This window comes from Lepidochelys kempii, chromosome 1 (assembly GCF_965140285.1).
Source record: "Lepidochelys kempii isolate rLepKem1 chromosome 1, rLepKem1.hap1, whole genome shotgun sequence".
In the NCBI taxonomy this organism is placed as follows: Eukaryota; Metazoa; Chordata; order Testudines; family Cheloniidae; genus Lepidochelys; species Lepidochelys kempii.
The window spans coordinates 134488811-134503640 of NC_136380.1; the positions used below are offsets into that span (position 1 = coordinate 134488811).

General features: G+C 46.9%; 2 protein-coding genes across 3 annotated transcripts in view; both read right to left on the reverse strand.

The window, feature by feature from the left end:
* ARHGAP6 (Rho GTPase activating protein 6) overlaps positions 1 to 14830 on the reverse strand; it is a 500263-nt gene that overhangs the window by 210982 nt on the left and 274451 nt on the right. The window lies entirely within an intron of this gene.
* Positions 7620 to 9269, reverse strand: LOC140907216 (myb/SANT-like DNA-binding domain-containing protein 7). Its single transcript, XM_073332645.2, has 2 exons — positions 8711 to 9269; positions 7620 to 8120 (listed from the first exon to the last, which is right to left on the reverse strand). The coding sequence occupies exons 1-2, from the start codon at positions 9267 to 9269 to the stop codon at positions 8035 to 8037; spliced, it is 645 nt and encodes a 214-aa protein (XP_073188746.2). The 3' UTR covers positions 7620 to 8034.

Sequence of the window (14830 nt, forward strand, 5' to 3'; positions counted from 1 at the left end):
GTCAGGGTTGGGTGCAGCCTTAACACAAAGTCCATGTTCCAGGATGGGGGAGCTGCATAGTGATCTCCCACCACTGTGTAGCCAGTGGCCTGTGCTCCCCAATGCCATGTTGGAGCCTCCACATTTATATGACAAATGAAATGTACGGAATTTTCCATTTTAAATACTGTGCACAGAATTTTTTTTTTTTTGGTGCAAAATTTTTAATTTTTTGGCGCAGAATGCCCTCAGGAGTAAAATTTACATTCACTTTAAGGTCACTTCACACTGCCAGAGCAGTGTATGCTGCAAAAGTAATGTAAAGGAACCGTAGTGTAAATGAGAATCAGGCCTTTTATATGTATTCTAAAGTGCCACTCACTTATGTCACCACATAAGAAAATACATAAACAAACATCAATACTACTAATCTCCCCTCCCCCCCACCCCGAGACGGATTACTTTCCTCCCTTTCCATCTCACATGAACACTTTTTTCCATTTAGCTTACAGCACCATTCTCGCTCTTTGTGAAGTATTTATTTTTGCTTTGTAGGAAGGAGGCTACAGAATACTCCTTGTCCTGTAATAAATGACAATGCACTCTGACATTTATATTTACTTTATTAAGAGTGTCAGAGCTGTTTCTCTCTTTCTAAAATTCTCCTTTAAATTAGGCTTTTAAAAGCGAGACAATGCTACAAGAACAATAAATTAGTTTGAATGCAAACACACTGAACAATGAGGGATAGAAAGCAGTTTCTGTGCTCCCAGTAATTGCATTGGGAGCTACATAGCCCTAAAGAACTTTTAATAGAAAAACATTACTACTATTGTTTATTAGAAAGCAGACATTTCCACATGCAAATCCAGCCTCTGTCTGTCTTTGTAAAGATGATAATAGCCTTCTTAGCAAGGAGATGCAAACAGAGCAAAAATGAGATTTCCCAAGGAACAAAGGCTCAGTCTTGCAAGGTGCTGAGTGCCCGAAGGCTCCGAGTGTTGTGGTTGCTGAGCACCCAGCAAAAATTCTCTGTACCTCCCAGGACCAAGGCCCAAAATAACTTTCTTTAGTGCCAGCATTTTTAGCATAATACTGTCTACTTGATTATGTGTTTTCTGGGAAGTGAGTGTGGTGTTCTGTCTTCGAATAGATCTCGTACCTTTCCAGTTCAAATAAACCTTTTTAGTCATAAACCTGAAGATTGCTTTTCATGAATAAAATGTGACTTTACAGTAAAAGCTAACTTAAATATAAAAAATAATTGACTAGAGTTAAATAAACTCCTCAAAATGTAAAGCCCAGAATTGTATGGAATCTCTCAGGGATTGCTCCATCTCACATTGGGACTGCGTCATCCTCAGAGCCCACCACAGCTGGTAATCCCTATCATTTTAAGAAACAAATGAGAAAATTCCAAGCAAATGACTAAAATAGATTTTGAACATTATGTCCATATGGATGAATATAACAAAGATTTACACAATGATTAAGTGTATTAACATTGTAAAAATGTGTATGACGTACCAAAATTAACTTTTTGGGCTAGATTCACAAGGGGGACACTGGGACAGAGAAAAAAAGTACATGTTAATTTCTCCATAGCCTGGTGGTTACAGCACTCATCTGGGAGATAGGAAACCCAAGTTCAAGTCCTGAGTCAGTGACTTTTATACAAAGTGGAACAGTTTCAACAGGAGCAATTCAGAGCCACCCACCCTTGAATACCCCATAGCCTAAGACAGAGGTGGGCAAAATACAGCCCGCAGGCCAGATCCAGCCCATATAACATTTCTGTCCGGCCTCCTCTGCTCCCTCGCGATCTCCGAGTCCAAACTGTTAAAGGTCCCACAGCACAGCAGGGCACTCCTGCCGTGGCCCCATGCTGCTCGTGGTGTCTGCATGCCCCGGGGGGGGGGGGGAACGGACTCCACAGAGAGGTAACAGGTAAATCTATGGAAACAGGCCAATGGGAGCTGCAGGGGGGGTGCTGGGGGCAGAGACCCGCTGCCCCCTCCCCACAAGGGACGCGCAGAGACGTGCCAGCAGCAGCCGGCCCCACAGCCGCTTCCAGGAGCGGTGTGGGGCTATGGCAGGCAGGCAGCCACCCGTGGTAAGCGCCTCCTGGCCAGAGCCTCCACCTCACACCCCCTCCCGCACCGCAACCTCCTAACCCAGATCAGAACCCTCTCCTGCACCCAAACTCCCTCCCAGACCTTGCACCCCAATCCCCTGCCCAAAGCCTCCACAGAGAGGTAACAGGTAAGTCTCCACAGAGAGGTAACAGGTACCTCCTGTACCAAACTCCCTCCGAGAGCCCACACCCCTCACCCTCTCCTGTACCCAAACACTCTGTACCAGCTGGGAGCCCCCTCCTGCACCCAAACTCCCTCCCAGACCCCCTCCATTAATAGCAGAAATGTGGGGCCTGTGACGACTTACCAAAATTCATGGAGTAGCCCCCCTGCAAAAATTATTGCCCACCCGTAGCCTAAGGAATAGGGCACTCACCTTGAAAGTGGAAAACCTGGGTTCCAGTCCCTGGTCCAAATCAGGCAGAGAGAGGTAATGTGAACCTGGATATCCCACATCCCAGGTGAGTGCTCTAACCACAGGGCTACTAGGTATAAAAGGACCAAACACCATAGTTTTTTTTCAGAGTAACAGCCGTGTTAGTCTGTATTCGCAAAAAGAAAAGGAGTACTTGTGGCACCTCAGAGACTAACCAATTTATTTGAGCATGAGCTTTCGTGAGCTACAGCTAGCTCACGAAAGCTCATGCTCAAATAAATTGGTTAGTCTCTAAGGTGCCACAAGTACTCCTTTTCTTTTTGCATAGTTTTTTTATGGGTTATGGCATACTCTGAGCATACCTACCAGATATGCTGAGGTAGGTGGGGAAATGCCTAGTTTGTGAATCCTGCTGGCATGAGTTAGGCACTGCATGGCCCTGTCAGGCGGCTTGTGCATGCCCACCAGCAGAAATGGAGGTGCCTAGGGACTGTAGAAGCCTACAGCATTAGGCAGCAGCTGAAGCACGGGTTTTGTGAATGCCAGTGGCACTTAAACGTTGGACTTAGGCTCCGTTACTGGTATATAGCCTAATTTCCACAAGAGCTCTTATTTTGAGGTGCACACAAAAATGGAAGTACGGGCAGTTCCTCAATACATCTGAAAACTTTGGCTAAATTAACTGACAGTTATACCTCAGCTTTCCTCACGAACTGTATCAAAAGATGAAAATGTTTCTCTTGAGCAAGTGGAGCATCTTCAAACACCACCTCTCTCTCTCTCTCAATTCCCGCTTCCCATTTGTGTTCACTTTCCATATTGATGAGCTTTCCTTTTCCTCCTGCACCTCACGGGTGTGTAAATATGCCTTTCACACCATTTCCATCACATCTCATCTCTACCTATGCTGAAACCCTCATCCCGTCTCTCCTTTTGAAGTTAACTGCTGAGCCACCACAAGTCTAAGCTTTCTAGCCTCCAGCATGTACACAATAGTGCTTAGTAGCAGGAGAACTCATCTGCAGGATGGAAGGAGATCAAGGGTTTATAAGGAACAGTATCATCAGGGGACATTTGCAAGAGAAGATTAGGCAATGATCTCTCTCAGTATGCTGGAAAACCAGCATATCTCATCTGTGTAAGTATTTACCACGTCCAGGACAGATAGTAAAGAACCCCCATGGGGCAGAATTTCTCTTGGCCTGGGAGGACTGTCAGCAGAGGATTTAAATGCTGCACTTTCCTTTGGTGCTGGGAGTCTGCCAACACATAGCACAGTCAGGATGTGACCTCAGTATGTGAGCCTTAGGATTAGTTGAGCTTCTTAACTTTTTATACAAATGTAATTGTTTTCATTGTGGTTTATCGTGGTGCTGGCCTTTAATAAAACTTAACTCCCCTCCCAGCCCTGACCCCAAATCCATAGCATCATCATTCCAGTGTGTCCTGAGACTGTGTCTACACTTTCCATGTTTGCTCTTGCTCTGCTGTGGAAGTTAACTAGCAAACAGACTTATTTTCTACTATGGAGAAACAACTAATATAGTGTTAGTGCACAGACAGGTTCCCTGAAGCATATACTTTCTTGCTGATACCATCCATGATGATGCATAGACAGAAACAATCAAAAAGACAGATATATTCTTATCCCACAAGAAAGTTCAGTACAATAAAAACTCAATCCCCTAGGCACACTAGGTTACATTTCAAAAGCACATAAGGGACTTAAGCTCCTAAGTCTTGTTTTCAAACACTCTTAAGGTTCCTAAAGTGACTTAGATGCTTTTGAAAATGTTACCCGATATACATAGAACTCTTCAATGAAGCCAATGACAGCTTCATGTGTGGAGTGGGCCGAGGGCTAGGCTCTAGCACTTTTGCCAAAGAGAGGACAAAGTAAACAAGTGAATGGTAGGGTGGGGAAAGCTACTTTCTAGTTTCAAAGGAGATTTTACGCAGCAGATAGCAAAAACAGAATCAGAACCTGTAATGCTAACTGATGGAACACATAAGATTTTGCATCTAAAGTAGTAATAGTTATCATAGCCAACCACTAACTCATTGTGTCACTTTCACAGTTAACTGAAGTGTCTGGTCTGGGCCCACTGGGGGAAGTTCTCCCAAAGTTGCTGGCTGCAAGCCACACAAGCACTCCACTCCAGGTTATCACAAGCCCCACTCTTTGTCACTGCAGGTTAGCAGTTTACACATACCACCATCCAGTTACAATGAGTGCCCAGTCCCTTGTCCTCAAGACATCTGCAATGTACACCAATCTCCCGCCTTGGTGCAAGCAGTGCACCCATTTGCTGACTTCACCAGAGTTCAATATTCTCCTTAGCACAGGGCACTCAGGGTATGTCTACACTACGGAATAAGGTTGAATTTATAGAAGTCGGTTTTTTAGAAATCGGTTTTATATATTCGAGTGTGTGTGTCCCTACAGAAAATGCTCTAAGAGCATTAACTCGGCGGAGCGCTTCCACAGTACCGAGGCTAGAGTCGACTTCCGGAGCGTTGCACTGTGGATAGCTATCCCACAGTTCCCGCAGTCTCTGCTGCCCATTGGAATTCTGGGTTGAGATCCCAATGCCTGATGGGGCTAAAACATTGTCGCGGGTGGTTCTGGGTAGATATCGTCAGACCTCCCTTCCTTCCCTCCCTCCCTCCGTGAAAGCAAGGGCAGACAATCGTTTCACGCCTTTTTTCCTAAGTTACCTGTGCAGACGCCATACCACGGCAAGCATGGAGCCCGCTCAGGTAACCGTCACCGTATGTCTCCTGGGTGCTGGCAGACACGGTACGGCATTGCTACACAGTAGCAGCAACCCATTGCCTTCTGGCAGCGACGGTGCAGTACGACTGGTAGCCGTTCTCGTCGTGTCAGAGGTGCTCCTGGCCACGTCGCCTGGGAGAGCCTGGGCAGACATGGGCGCAGGGACTAAATTTGGAGTGACTTGACCAGGTCATTCTCTTTAGTCGTGCAGTCAGTCCTATTGAACCGTCTTATGGTGAGCAGGCAGGCGATACGGATTGCTAGCAGTCGTACTGTACCATCTTCTGCCGGGCAGGCAAGAAATGAGGATGGCTAGCAGTCGTACTGTACCATCTTCTGCCGAGCAGCCATGAGATGTGGATGGCATGCAGTCCTTCTGCACCGTCTGCTGCCAGCCAAAGATGTAAAAGATAGATGGAGTGGATCAAAACAAGAAATAGACCAGATTTGTTTTGTACTCATTTGCTTCCCCCCCCTCCCCTGTCTAGGGGACTCATTCCTCTAGGTCACACTGCACTCACTCACAGAGAAGGTGCAGCGAGGTAAATCTAGCCATGTATCAATCAGAGGCCAGGCTAACCTCCTTGTTCCAATAAGAACAATAATTTAGGTGCACCATTTCTTATTGGAACCCTCCATGAAGTCCTGCCTGAAATACTCCTTGATGTAAAGCCACCCCCTTTGTTGATTTTAGCTCCCTGAAGCCAACCCTGTAAGCCGTGTCGTCAGTCGCCCCTCCCTCCGTCAGAGCAACGGCAGACAATCGTTCCGCGCCTTTCTTCTGTGCGGACGCCATACCAAGGCAAGCATGGAGGCCGCTTAGCTCACTTTGGCAATTAGGAGCACATTAAACACCACACGCATTATCCAGCAGTATATGCAGCACCAGAACCTGGCAAAGCGATACCGGGTGAGGAGGCGACGTCAGCGCGGTCACGTGAGTGATCAGGACATGGACACAGATTTCTCTGAAAGCATGGGCCCTGCCAATGCATACATCATGGTGCAAATGGGGCAGGTTCATGCTGTGGAACGCCGATTCTGGGCTCGGGAAACAAGCACAGACTGGTGGGACCGCATAGTGTTGCAGGTCTGGGACGATTCCCAGTGGCTGCGAAACTTTCGCATGCGTAACGGCACTTTCATGGAACTTTGTGACTTGCTTTCCCCTGCCCTGAGGCGCATGAATACCAAGATGAGAGCAGCCCTCACAGTTGAGAAGCGAGTGGCAATAGCCCTGTGGAAGCTTGCAACGCCATACAGCTACCGGTCAGTTGGGAATCAATTTGGAGTGGGCAAATCTACTGTTCGGACTGCTGTGATGCAAGTAGCCCACGCAATCAAAGATCTGCTGATATCAAGGGTAGTGACCCTGGGAAATGTGCAGGTCATAGTGGATGGCTTTGCTGCAATGGGATTCCCTAACTGTGGTGGGGCCATAGACAGAACCCATATCCCTATCTTGGCACCGGAGCAGCAAGCTGCCGAGTACATAAACCGCAAGGGATACTTTTCAATAGTGCTGCAAGCTCTGGTGGATCACAAGGGACGTTTCACCAACATCAATGTGGGATGGCCGGGAAAGGTACATGACGCTCGCATCTTCAGGAACTCTGGTCTGTTTCAAAAGCTGCAGAAAGGGACTTTATTCCCAGACCAGAAAATAACTGTTGGGGATGTTGAAATGCCTATATGTATCCTTGGGGACCCAGCCTACCCCTAAATGCCATGGCTCATGAAGCCATACACAGGCAGCCTGGACAGTAGTCAGGAGCTGTTCAACTACAGGCTGAGCAAGTGCAGAATGGTGGTAGAATGTGCATTTGGATGTTTCAAGGCACGCTGGCGCAGTTTACTGACTCACTTAGACCTCAGCGAAACCAGTATTCCCACTGTTATTACTGCTTGCTGTGTGCTCCACAATATCTGTGAGAGTAAGGGGGAGACGTTTATGGCGGGGTGGGAGGTTGAGCCTGATTACGCGCAGCCAGACACCAGGGCGGTTAGAAGAGCACAGGAGGGCGCGGTACGCATCAGAGAAGCTTTGAAAACCAGTTTCATGACTGGACAGGCTACGGTGTGAAAGTTCCATTTGTTTCTCCTTGATGAAACCTCCTGCCCCATGGTTCACTCTACTTCCCTGTAAGCTAACCATCCTCCCCTCCTCCCTTCGATCACCGCTTGCAGAGGCAATAAAGTCATTGTTGCTTCACATTCATGCATTCTTTATTCATTCATCACACAAATAGGGGGATGACTACCAAGGTAGCCCAGGAGGGGTGGTGGAGGAGGGAAGGAAAATGCCACACAGCACTTTAAAAGTTTACAACTTTAAAATTTATTGAATGCCAGCCTTCTTTTTTTTGGGCAATCCTCTGTGGCGGAGTGGCTGGTTGGGCGTTGGCCCCCCCACCGCGTTCTTGGGCGTCTGGGTGTGGAGGCTATGGAACTTGGGGAGGAGGGCGGTTGGTTACACAGGGGCTGTAGTGGCAGTCTGTGCTTCAGCTGCCTTTGCTGCAGCTCAACCATACACTGGAGCATACTGGTTTGGTCCTCCAGAAGCCTCAGCATTGAATCCTGCCTCCTCTCATCACGCTGCCACCACATTTGAGCTTCAGCCCTGTCTTCAACCCGCCACTTACTCTCTTCAGCCCGCCACCTCTCCTCCCGGTCATTTTGTGCTTTCCTGCACTCTGACATTAATTTGCCTCAACGCATTCGTCTGTGCTCTATCAGTGTGGGAGGACAGCATGAGCTCGGAGAACATTTCATCGCGAGTGCATTTTTTTTTTCTTTCTGAGCTTCACTAGCCTCTGGGAAGGAGAAGATCCTGTGATCATTGAAACACATGCAGCTGGTGGAGAAAAAAAAAAAGGGACAGCGGTATTTAAAAAGACACATTTTATAAAACAGTCGCTACACTCTTTCAGGGTAAACCTTGCTGTTAACATTACATACATAGCACATGTGCTTTCGTTACAAGGTCGCATTTTGCCTCCCCCCACCGCGTGGCTACCCCCTCAACCCTCCCTCCTCCCTGTGGCTAACAGCGGGGAACATTTCTGTTCAGCCACAGGCAAACAGCCCAGCAGGAATGGGCTCCTCTGAGTGTCCCCTAAAGAAAAGCACCCTATTTCCACCAGGTGACCATGAATGATATCTCACTCTCCTGAGGATAACACAGAGAGATAAAGAACGGATGTTGTTTGAACGCCAACAAACATACACTGCAATGCTTTGTTGTACAATGATTCCCGAGTACGTGTTACTGGCCTGGAGTGGTAAAGTGTCCTATCATGAAGGACGCAATAAGACTGCCCTCCCCAGAAACCTTTTGCAAAGGCTTTGGGAGTACATCCAGGAGAGCCGTGAATGCCAGGGCAAAGTAATCCTTTCACATGCTTGCTTTTAAACCATGTATAGTATTTTAAAAGCTACACTCACCGGAGGTCCCTTCTCCGCCTGCTGGGTCCAGGAGGCAGCCTTGGGTGGGTTCGGGGGGTACTGGCTCCAGGTCCAGGGTGAGAAACAGTTCCTGGCTGTCGGGAAAACTGGTTTCTCCGCTTCCTTGCTGTGAGCTATCTACAACCTCATCATCATCATCATCATCATCTTCGTCCCCAAAACCTGCTTCCATATTGCCTCCATCTCCATTGAAGGAATCAAACAACACGGCTGGGGTAATGGTGGCTGAACCCCCTAAAATGGCATGCAGCTCATCATAGAAGCGGCATGTTTGGGGCTCTGACCCGGAGTGGCCGTTCGCCTCTCTGGTTTTCTGGTAGGCTTGCCTCAGCTCCTTCAGTTTCACGCGGCACTGCTTCAGGTCCCTGATATGGCCTCTCTCCTTCATGCCCTGGGAGATTTTGACAAAGGTTTTGGCATTTCGAAAACTGGAACGGAGTTCTAATAGCACGGATTCCTCTCCCCATACAGCGATCAGATCCCGTACCTCCCGTTCGGTCCATGCTGGAGCTCTTTTGCGATTCTGGGACTCCATCATGATCACCTCTGCTGATGAGCTCTGCATGGTCACCTGCAGCTTGCCACGCTACGCTAGCCAAACAGGAAATGAGATTCAAAAGTTCGCGGTTCTTTTCCTGTCTACCTGGCCAGTGCATCTGAGTTGAGAGTGCTGTCCAGAGCGGTCACAATGGAGCACTCTGGGATAGCTCCCAGAGGCCAATACCGTCGAATTGTGTCCACAGTACCCCAAATTCGACCCAGCAAGGCCGATTTAAGCACTAATCCACTTGTCAGGGGTGGAGTAAGGAAATCGATTTTAAGAGCCCTTTAAGTCGAAATAAAGGGCTTCATCGTGTGGACGGGTGCAGGTTTACATCGATTTAATGCTGCTAAATTCGACCTAAAGTCCTAGTGTAGACCAGGGCTTAGATGTGTCAACAGTAAAACCAAACTGAAGTTTATTTAGCAAAGCTTGAGTTAAAGATTCAAATAAAAGGATCTGGAAACAAGTTTCCAGGTAAAAGAACCATAAAATGCAATCTATACCTACACTTAAGTTATTTTACTGTCTAATAAGGTAATTCTCACCCAACTGTCAGTCTGAGTAGCGCTTGTCCAATCCAGAGAGCTCGGATTCACATTTCATGAGATACACTGGCAGAGTGTCCCATCAATAATGGATAACGTCTTGTGCCCTTTCCCTTCTTTTATATAGTCCCAGGACTAGTCCATCCTTCATCTGTTGAGTTGGGTATGATCCATGTTAAAGCAATTTGTGGCCAGAAAGCACCAGTTTGTTCACTAATCTGTAATGTTAATATTATTTAAGCAGTGAGCTGTATTCTAATAAGACTTAGTATTTCAAAGCCTTTGGGTTTTTTGGAAATAAATCTCATTCTCAAGAAAATGTAGCTGCATATTTATAAGCACTAACAGATCACTTGGGAACTTCTCTATTTTATTCCTCATCTATTTAATACAATGAAGGACTCCCAATTGCTGTAGATGGAGAAGATGGACTAAATTTGATTCTCAGCTCCACTGAGAAATCTGGAATAAAACCTGTGTGTTTACTCTGACTTTTCAGCAAACATAACAGAGCCAAGTTTGGACCCACATGTTCCCACCCAGTTCTTCAAAATTACACCATCACCCGGAGTCTAAAAGTGGCTAAACTTTTTAAATACAGTACATCCTAATACAGAGGGCAAACTACAGCCCACGGGCCACATCCGGCCCACAGAACCATCCTGCCCAGCCCGAGCTCCTGGCCCAGGAGGCAAGCCCCCAGTCCCTCCCCTGCTGTTCCCCCTCCCTCTTACCATGCCACCACGCAGGCACCGCTCTGGGTGGTGGGGCTGCCCGCTCATGCAGTGTGGCGCAGCAGCATGCGTGGCTCCAGCCGGGCGGCGCGGTGGCCAGACATGCTGCTCTGAGCGGCATGGTAAGGGGACCGGGGGTTGGATAAGAGGCAGGGGATACCTGAGGAGCAGTCAGGGGACAGGAAGCAGGGGGTGGTTGGATGGGGCGGAGGTTCTGGGGCGGGTGCCAAGGGATTGGGAACAGGGGGCAGTTGGACAGGGCAGAGGTTGGGGGGGCAGTCAGGGGATGGGGAGGGGTCCCAGGAGGCAGTTAGGGGGAAAAGAGCAGGGGGGGTTGGATGGATTGGGGGTTCTGAGAGGGGCAGTCAGGAGGCGGGAAGTGGGAAGGGGTGGATAGGGGCAGGGGCCAAGCTGTTTGGGGAGGTACAGCCTTCCCTACAGTTTTGCACCCCAATGTGGCCCTCAGGCCAAAAAGTTTGCCCACCCCTGTCCTGATAAGATACTAATATCTGCTGGCATCAAGTTGGGAATAAAGTTTCATACTGGACTTTTTAATACAAGACTCCTAATTTATTTGGATCCTATACTGTTGTGCTATTAACCATTTTCATTATGACACAAGGGTATACATAAGGAAAATGGTACCAAATTTGGCTGTTCTCTTGGCATCTTCTGTCACTTCAAGCTTGGATTCAAGGTTTCAGTTTAGAAGTACTTTCATATTATAGTAATTAATTCTTTCATGTACCATCACTACATAAAAAACAAAAACAATTATTTCCTCATCAAAAGGATGAAATCCAAAATATTCAGTGCATTTTCTGGACAGCCATGACGTGATTGCGATAAATCTCTCCCCCGCCCATCTTTAGAAAAGATAGAACCACATCCTTCCCTTTGACAAAAAGGGAATATTTAATGCTCTTCTAAAAGGATTTTGGTGTAAAGTTGAAAAGGAAATGTCACAGAGAGCCTTTGATTTATTTGGTTTTGTTGCAGAACATCATTCCAGTTTGATAAAGATTTCACAAACAGTCATCTTTTGCATCTGCATGTGGGATTTGGTAATCATGAAGCATGCTCAGCAAATATTTCAACTTTCTTTATTTCATAAACATGAAGTTCTTAAAGAAAACTGTTCTAAAACAACTTCTGTCCCCAAAGTGCAGTGTCTCGTAATACCATTTTAAAACAGGAGTTCTCAAACTGGGGTTGGGACCCCTCAGGAGGTTGCAAGTTTATTACATGGGGAGTCACGAACTGTCAGTCTCCACCCCAAACCCCCACTTTGCATCCAGCATTTAGAATGGTGTTTTATATATTAAAAAGTGTTTTTAATTTATAAGGCTTGTTAGGTGAAAGGGATAACCAGTACAAAAGTTTGAGAACAACTGTTTTAAAAGGACTGTGTCAAACTGAAATCGAAACTACTTCAAAAAATGAGTAAAAAATGCTCCTGAATGTTGTTAGTTTTCAAGCTTTTACAGCCAAATTTTCGAGTTTTAAAATATATCTTCTCCCCTATTGTGTGACTGAGAGGCCCACACAAACAAGAAAAAAAAAGACTTGGAGGTGACCTAGAGAGTGAAACGGACTATTACACAAACTTCTGTCAAATGCAGATAGGAAAAAAAAAAAAAAAAAGGATCCTCCAATCTCTTTCAATTATAAGTCATCTTAGATACTACATGTAAGAGTGGTAGGTATATTTTAATGCAAAATTGTGATTTTGAAGTTGTGCCCCTTATTGATGAGTTGTCCATTGCTTAATAGTAGAATATTATGCAAGTTATTACTTTTATTCTTCGCTCCTCTCGCCTGAAGGAAAATAAAATGCTTCATACCTTTTCCCCCCCAAATCAGGCAAAGAGAAGATTTCATTGATCATAGTTCACTAACAAGCACAGAAAATACATGTAGCAACTTTTCCTTCTCAAGAAATACATTAGTTTTTTATGCTACTTTTCCCAACTCTTCACCATTGTTGCTAGATTTTTAAAAGGGTATCAACATACAGAACAATGTATTTTTAAAATGAATGGTAAAACAATCATATCTTTATGATAAATAAGTGCCCTGAGGGACTATTAAGGAAACAACTTTGAGATGTTCCAAATGATAGCATCTTCTTTTTCATTAAGTGTTCTTGCACCACAACAAAATGCGCTGATCATTTTCAGCTATTATACCTCATTTGATGTGTGGCCAATACAAGATGCTACCAAAAGCAAAAAGTTTCTTTCGGGAGGTGAACAAAATATGAAATAAGACACTACGTAATAAAAATGTTGGTCTGGGCTCTGAAATCAGCTAAATATACTATATAAATCACTAAGTCTTAAGAAACTGCTCCTTCATATATAGAACATTTTCTTCTAAAGTTGGGTCCAGCTCACAAAACTGGGACTCAGATCTGGATATGAAGTTCCCTAAAATGTGTGGATAGGAGAGGATCCAAAGCTTTAGTTCACTTGGGTAACTTATTTCAGAAGGAGGCCCAACACAAAGACTTTCAGCTATGGAATCTGGAATTCTGGTTCAGGACCAAACCTAAATTTATTTTTTAAAAAAAAAAGTGATTTTGGAAATACCAAAAGATCTTATACAATCATGAAATAAAAGTGAGCTAGACCCTCTCATTAATAGATTATCTCTGCATAGGTACAAAGAAATTACAGAAGATGAGGTTTGCTGTATTTCCTTGGAAATCTTCCACAGGGAGGCTGGGTTTGCCTTCTAGTCTCTCAGTATAACTTGTAGGAGGCTTCACGCCCTACTCCTGGGAGAATTCTGTGCCATTGTGTGCGTGCAGAATTCTTTGCTTCCTTGCAGAAAAATGACTGACAGGGAAGTAAAGGAAAGTCACAAGAGCAGTCACGTGCCCTTCCCAGCAGCGTGAGCATGTCCTTTTGGGTGCCCAGAGTAGCCAGCAAAGAGGTAAATCACTGCAGGGGCAGAGGGCCTGGGGACGCCCCAGCTGGTGCCAGGTCACAGCCATCCCCACATCTGCCCAACTCCTGTGCATCCAGACCACCCGACAAACCTCCTTCCACCACATCCAGAAACCCCTACCACCAATTTCCCTGAACTCCCACCCGGCCAAGCCTCACCCCCTACATCTTGAGCTGCCCCCCCACCCCAGACTCCCCCCCCCCACACACACACACACACACACAGCCCTCCCCAGCCCCACTTTGGCAAGTGGGTCCTACCCTGTGCCAGGCTTAGCTGCTAGTCCCGACTGGGCTAGGTTGGGCAGGGGGGAGGAGTGCACTTCCCCTGCACATAGTGGCCAGGGGGGGGGAGGGGGTGTCAGGTCAGACCCACTACCAGAAACCTCCCCACCCCACTTTCTGCCCCCATTGCTCCTAAGCAACAGGGGGAAGGGTCACTGCTCCCCCATCCACCCAACCCCAAGACATATGGACCCCTCATATCCAGATCCCCCCCTCCAACCGAGCCTCACCCCGTCGAGCCCCACCCCCTGCATCCCATGAGCCCTCCACAACTAGACCCCCCCCCAACTGAACCCCAACCAGCTGCACTCAAGCCACACCCACCAAGTCCCACTCTCCCAGCACCTGGACCTCCCCGCCACCCGCACTGAGCCACCCAGCCCCAGCTCCCAGTTAAATGTAAAGGTTCCAGCATGGCAATGGGTAGCAAAGGCCACTGGCTGCATGGAGGAGGTAGGAGATCACCCTGCAGCAGCCCCTCCCATGGACCTCTGGGGCAGGTCTGGCCCTTTGATGCAGCCTCATCGCCAAGTCCTTGTCTCGGGCAGGGGCTGCAGGGTGATCTCCCACCTCCATGCAGCCAGTCACTTGCGCTCCCCACTGCCATGCTGGGGCCTCCACATTTATTGACAAAATGTGCAGAACTTAAAAATATTGTGCACAGAACTTTTATTTTTTGGGGCACAGCATTCCCTCAGGAGTAACCCTAGAACTGCGGGTTTAAGGAATCTGTTCAGGCACAGGCAATCCATACAAAGGCCATATGCCTCTGCCCAAGTCAAGTCTCTTTTGGTCTCTTATCAATATGCTCCTATACAAACTCTGCTACAAGGGGCTTCCCACAGACTGGTGTCTTTGGACTACCCTTTCCCCTAAATGGGGGTTCCAAGTTGCAGAAGGAAGAGTGGCTAAGCAAGAACTTACCTACAAATGATGCATACATTTCAGTTATGATGCTACTACACAGAATGGTCAGAGATGAGGTTCTGCAGAGCTAGAGAAAGAAAAGCACCTGCCACAGTGGCTACTTTCCCACCTCC

What these genes read in the sequence shown, in the direction of transcription:
- LOC140907216 (XM_073332645.2), bottom strand. Translation starts at nt 9,269, where the DNA reads ATGATGGAGTCCCAGAATCGCAAAAGAGCTCCAGCATGGACCGAACGG. An exon ending in AGGCGGAGAAGGGACCTCCG is followed by an intron (nt 8,121 to 8,710) that starts GTGAGTGTAGCT and finishes TTTCTCCACCAG; the next exon opens with CTGCATGTGTTTCAATGATC.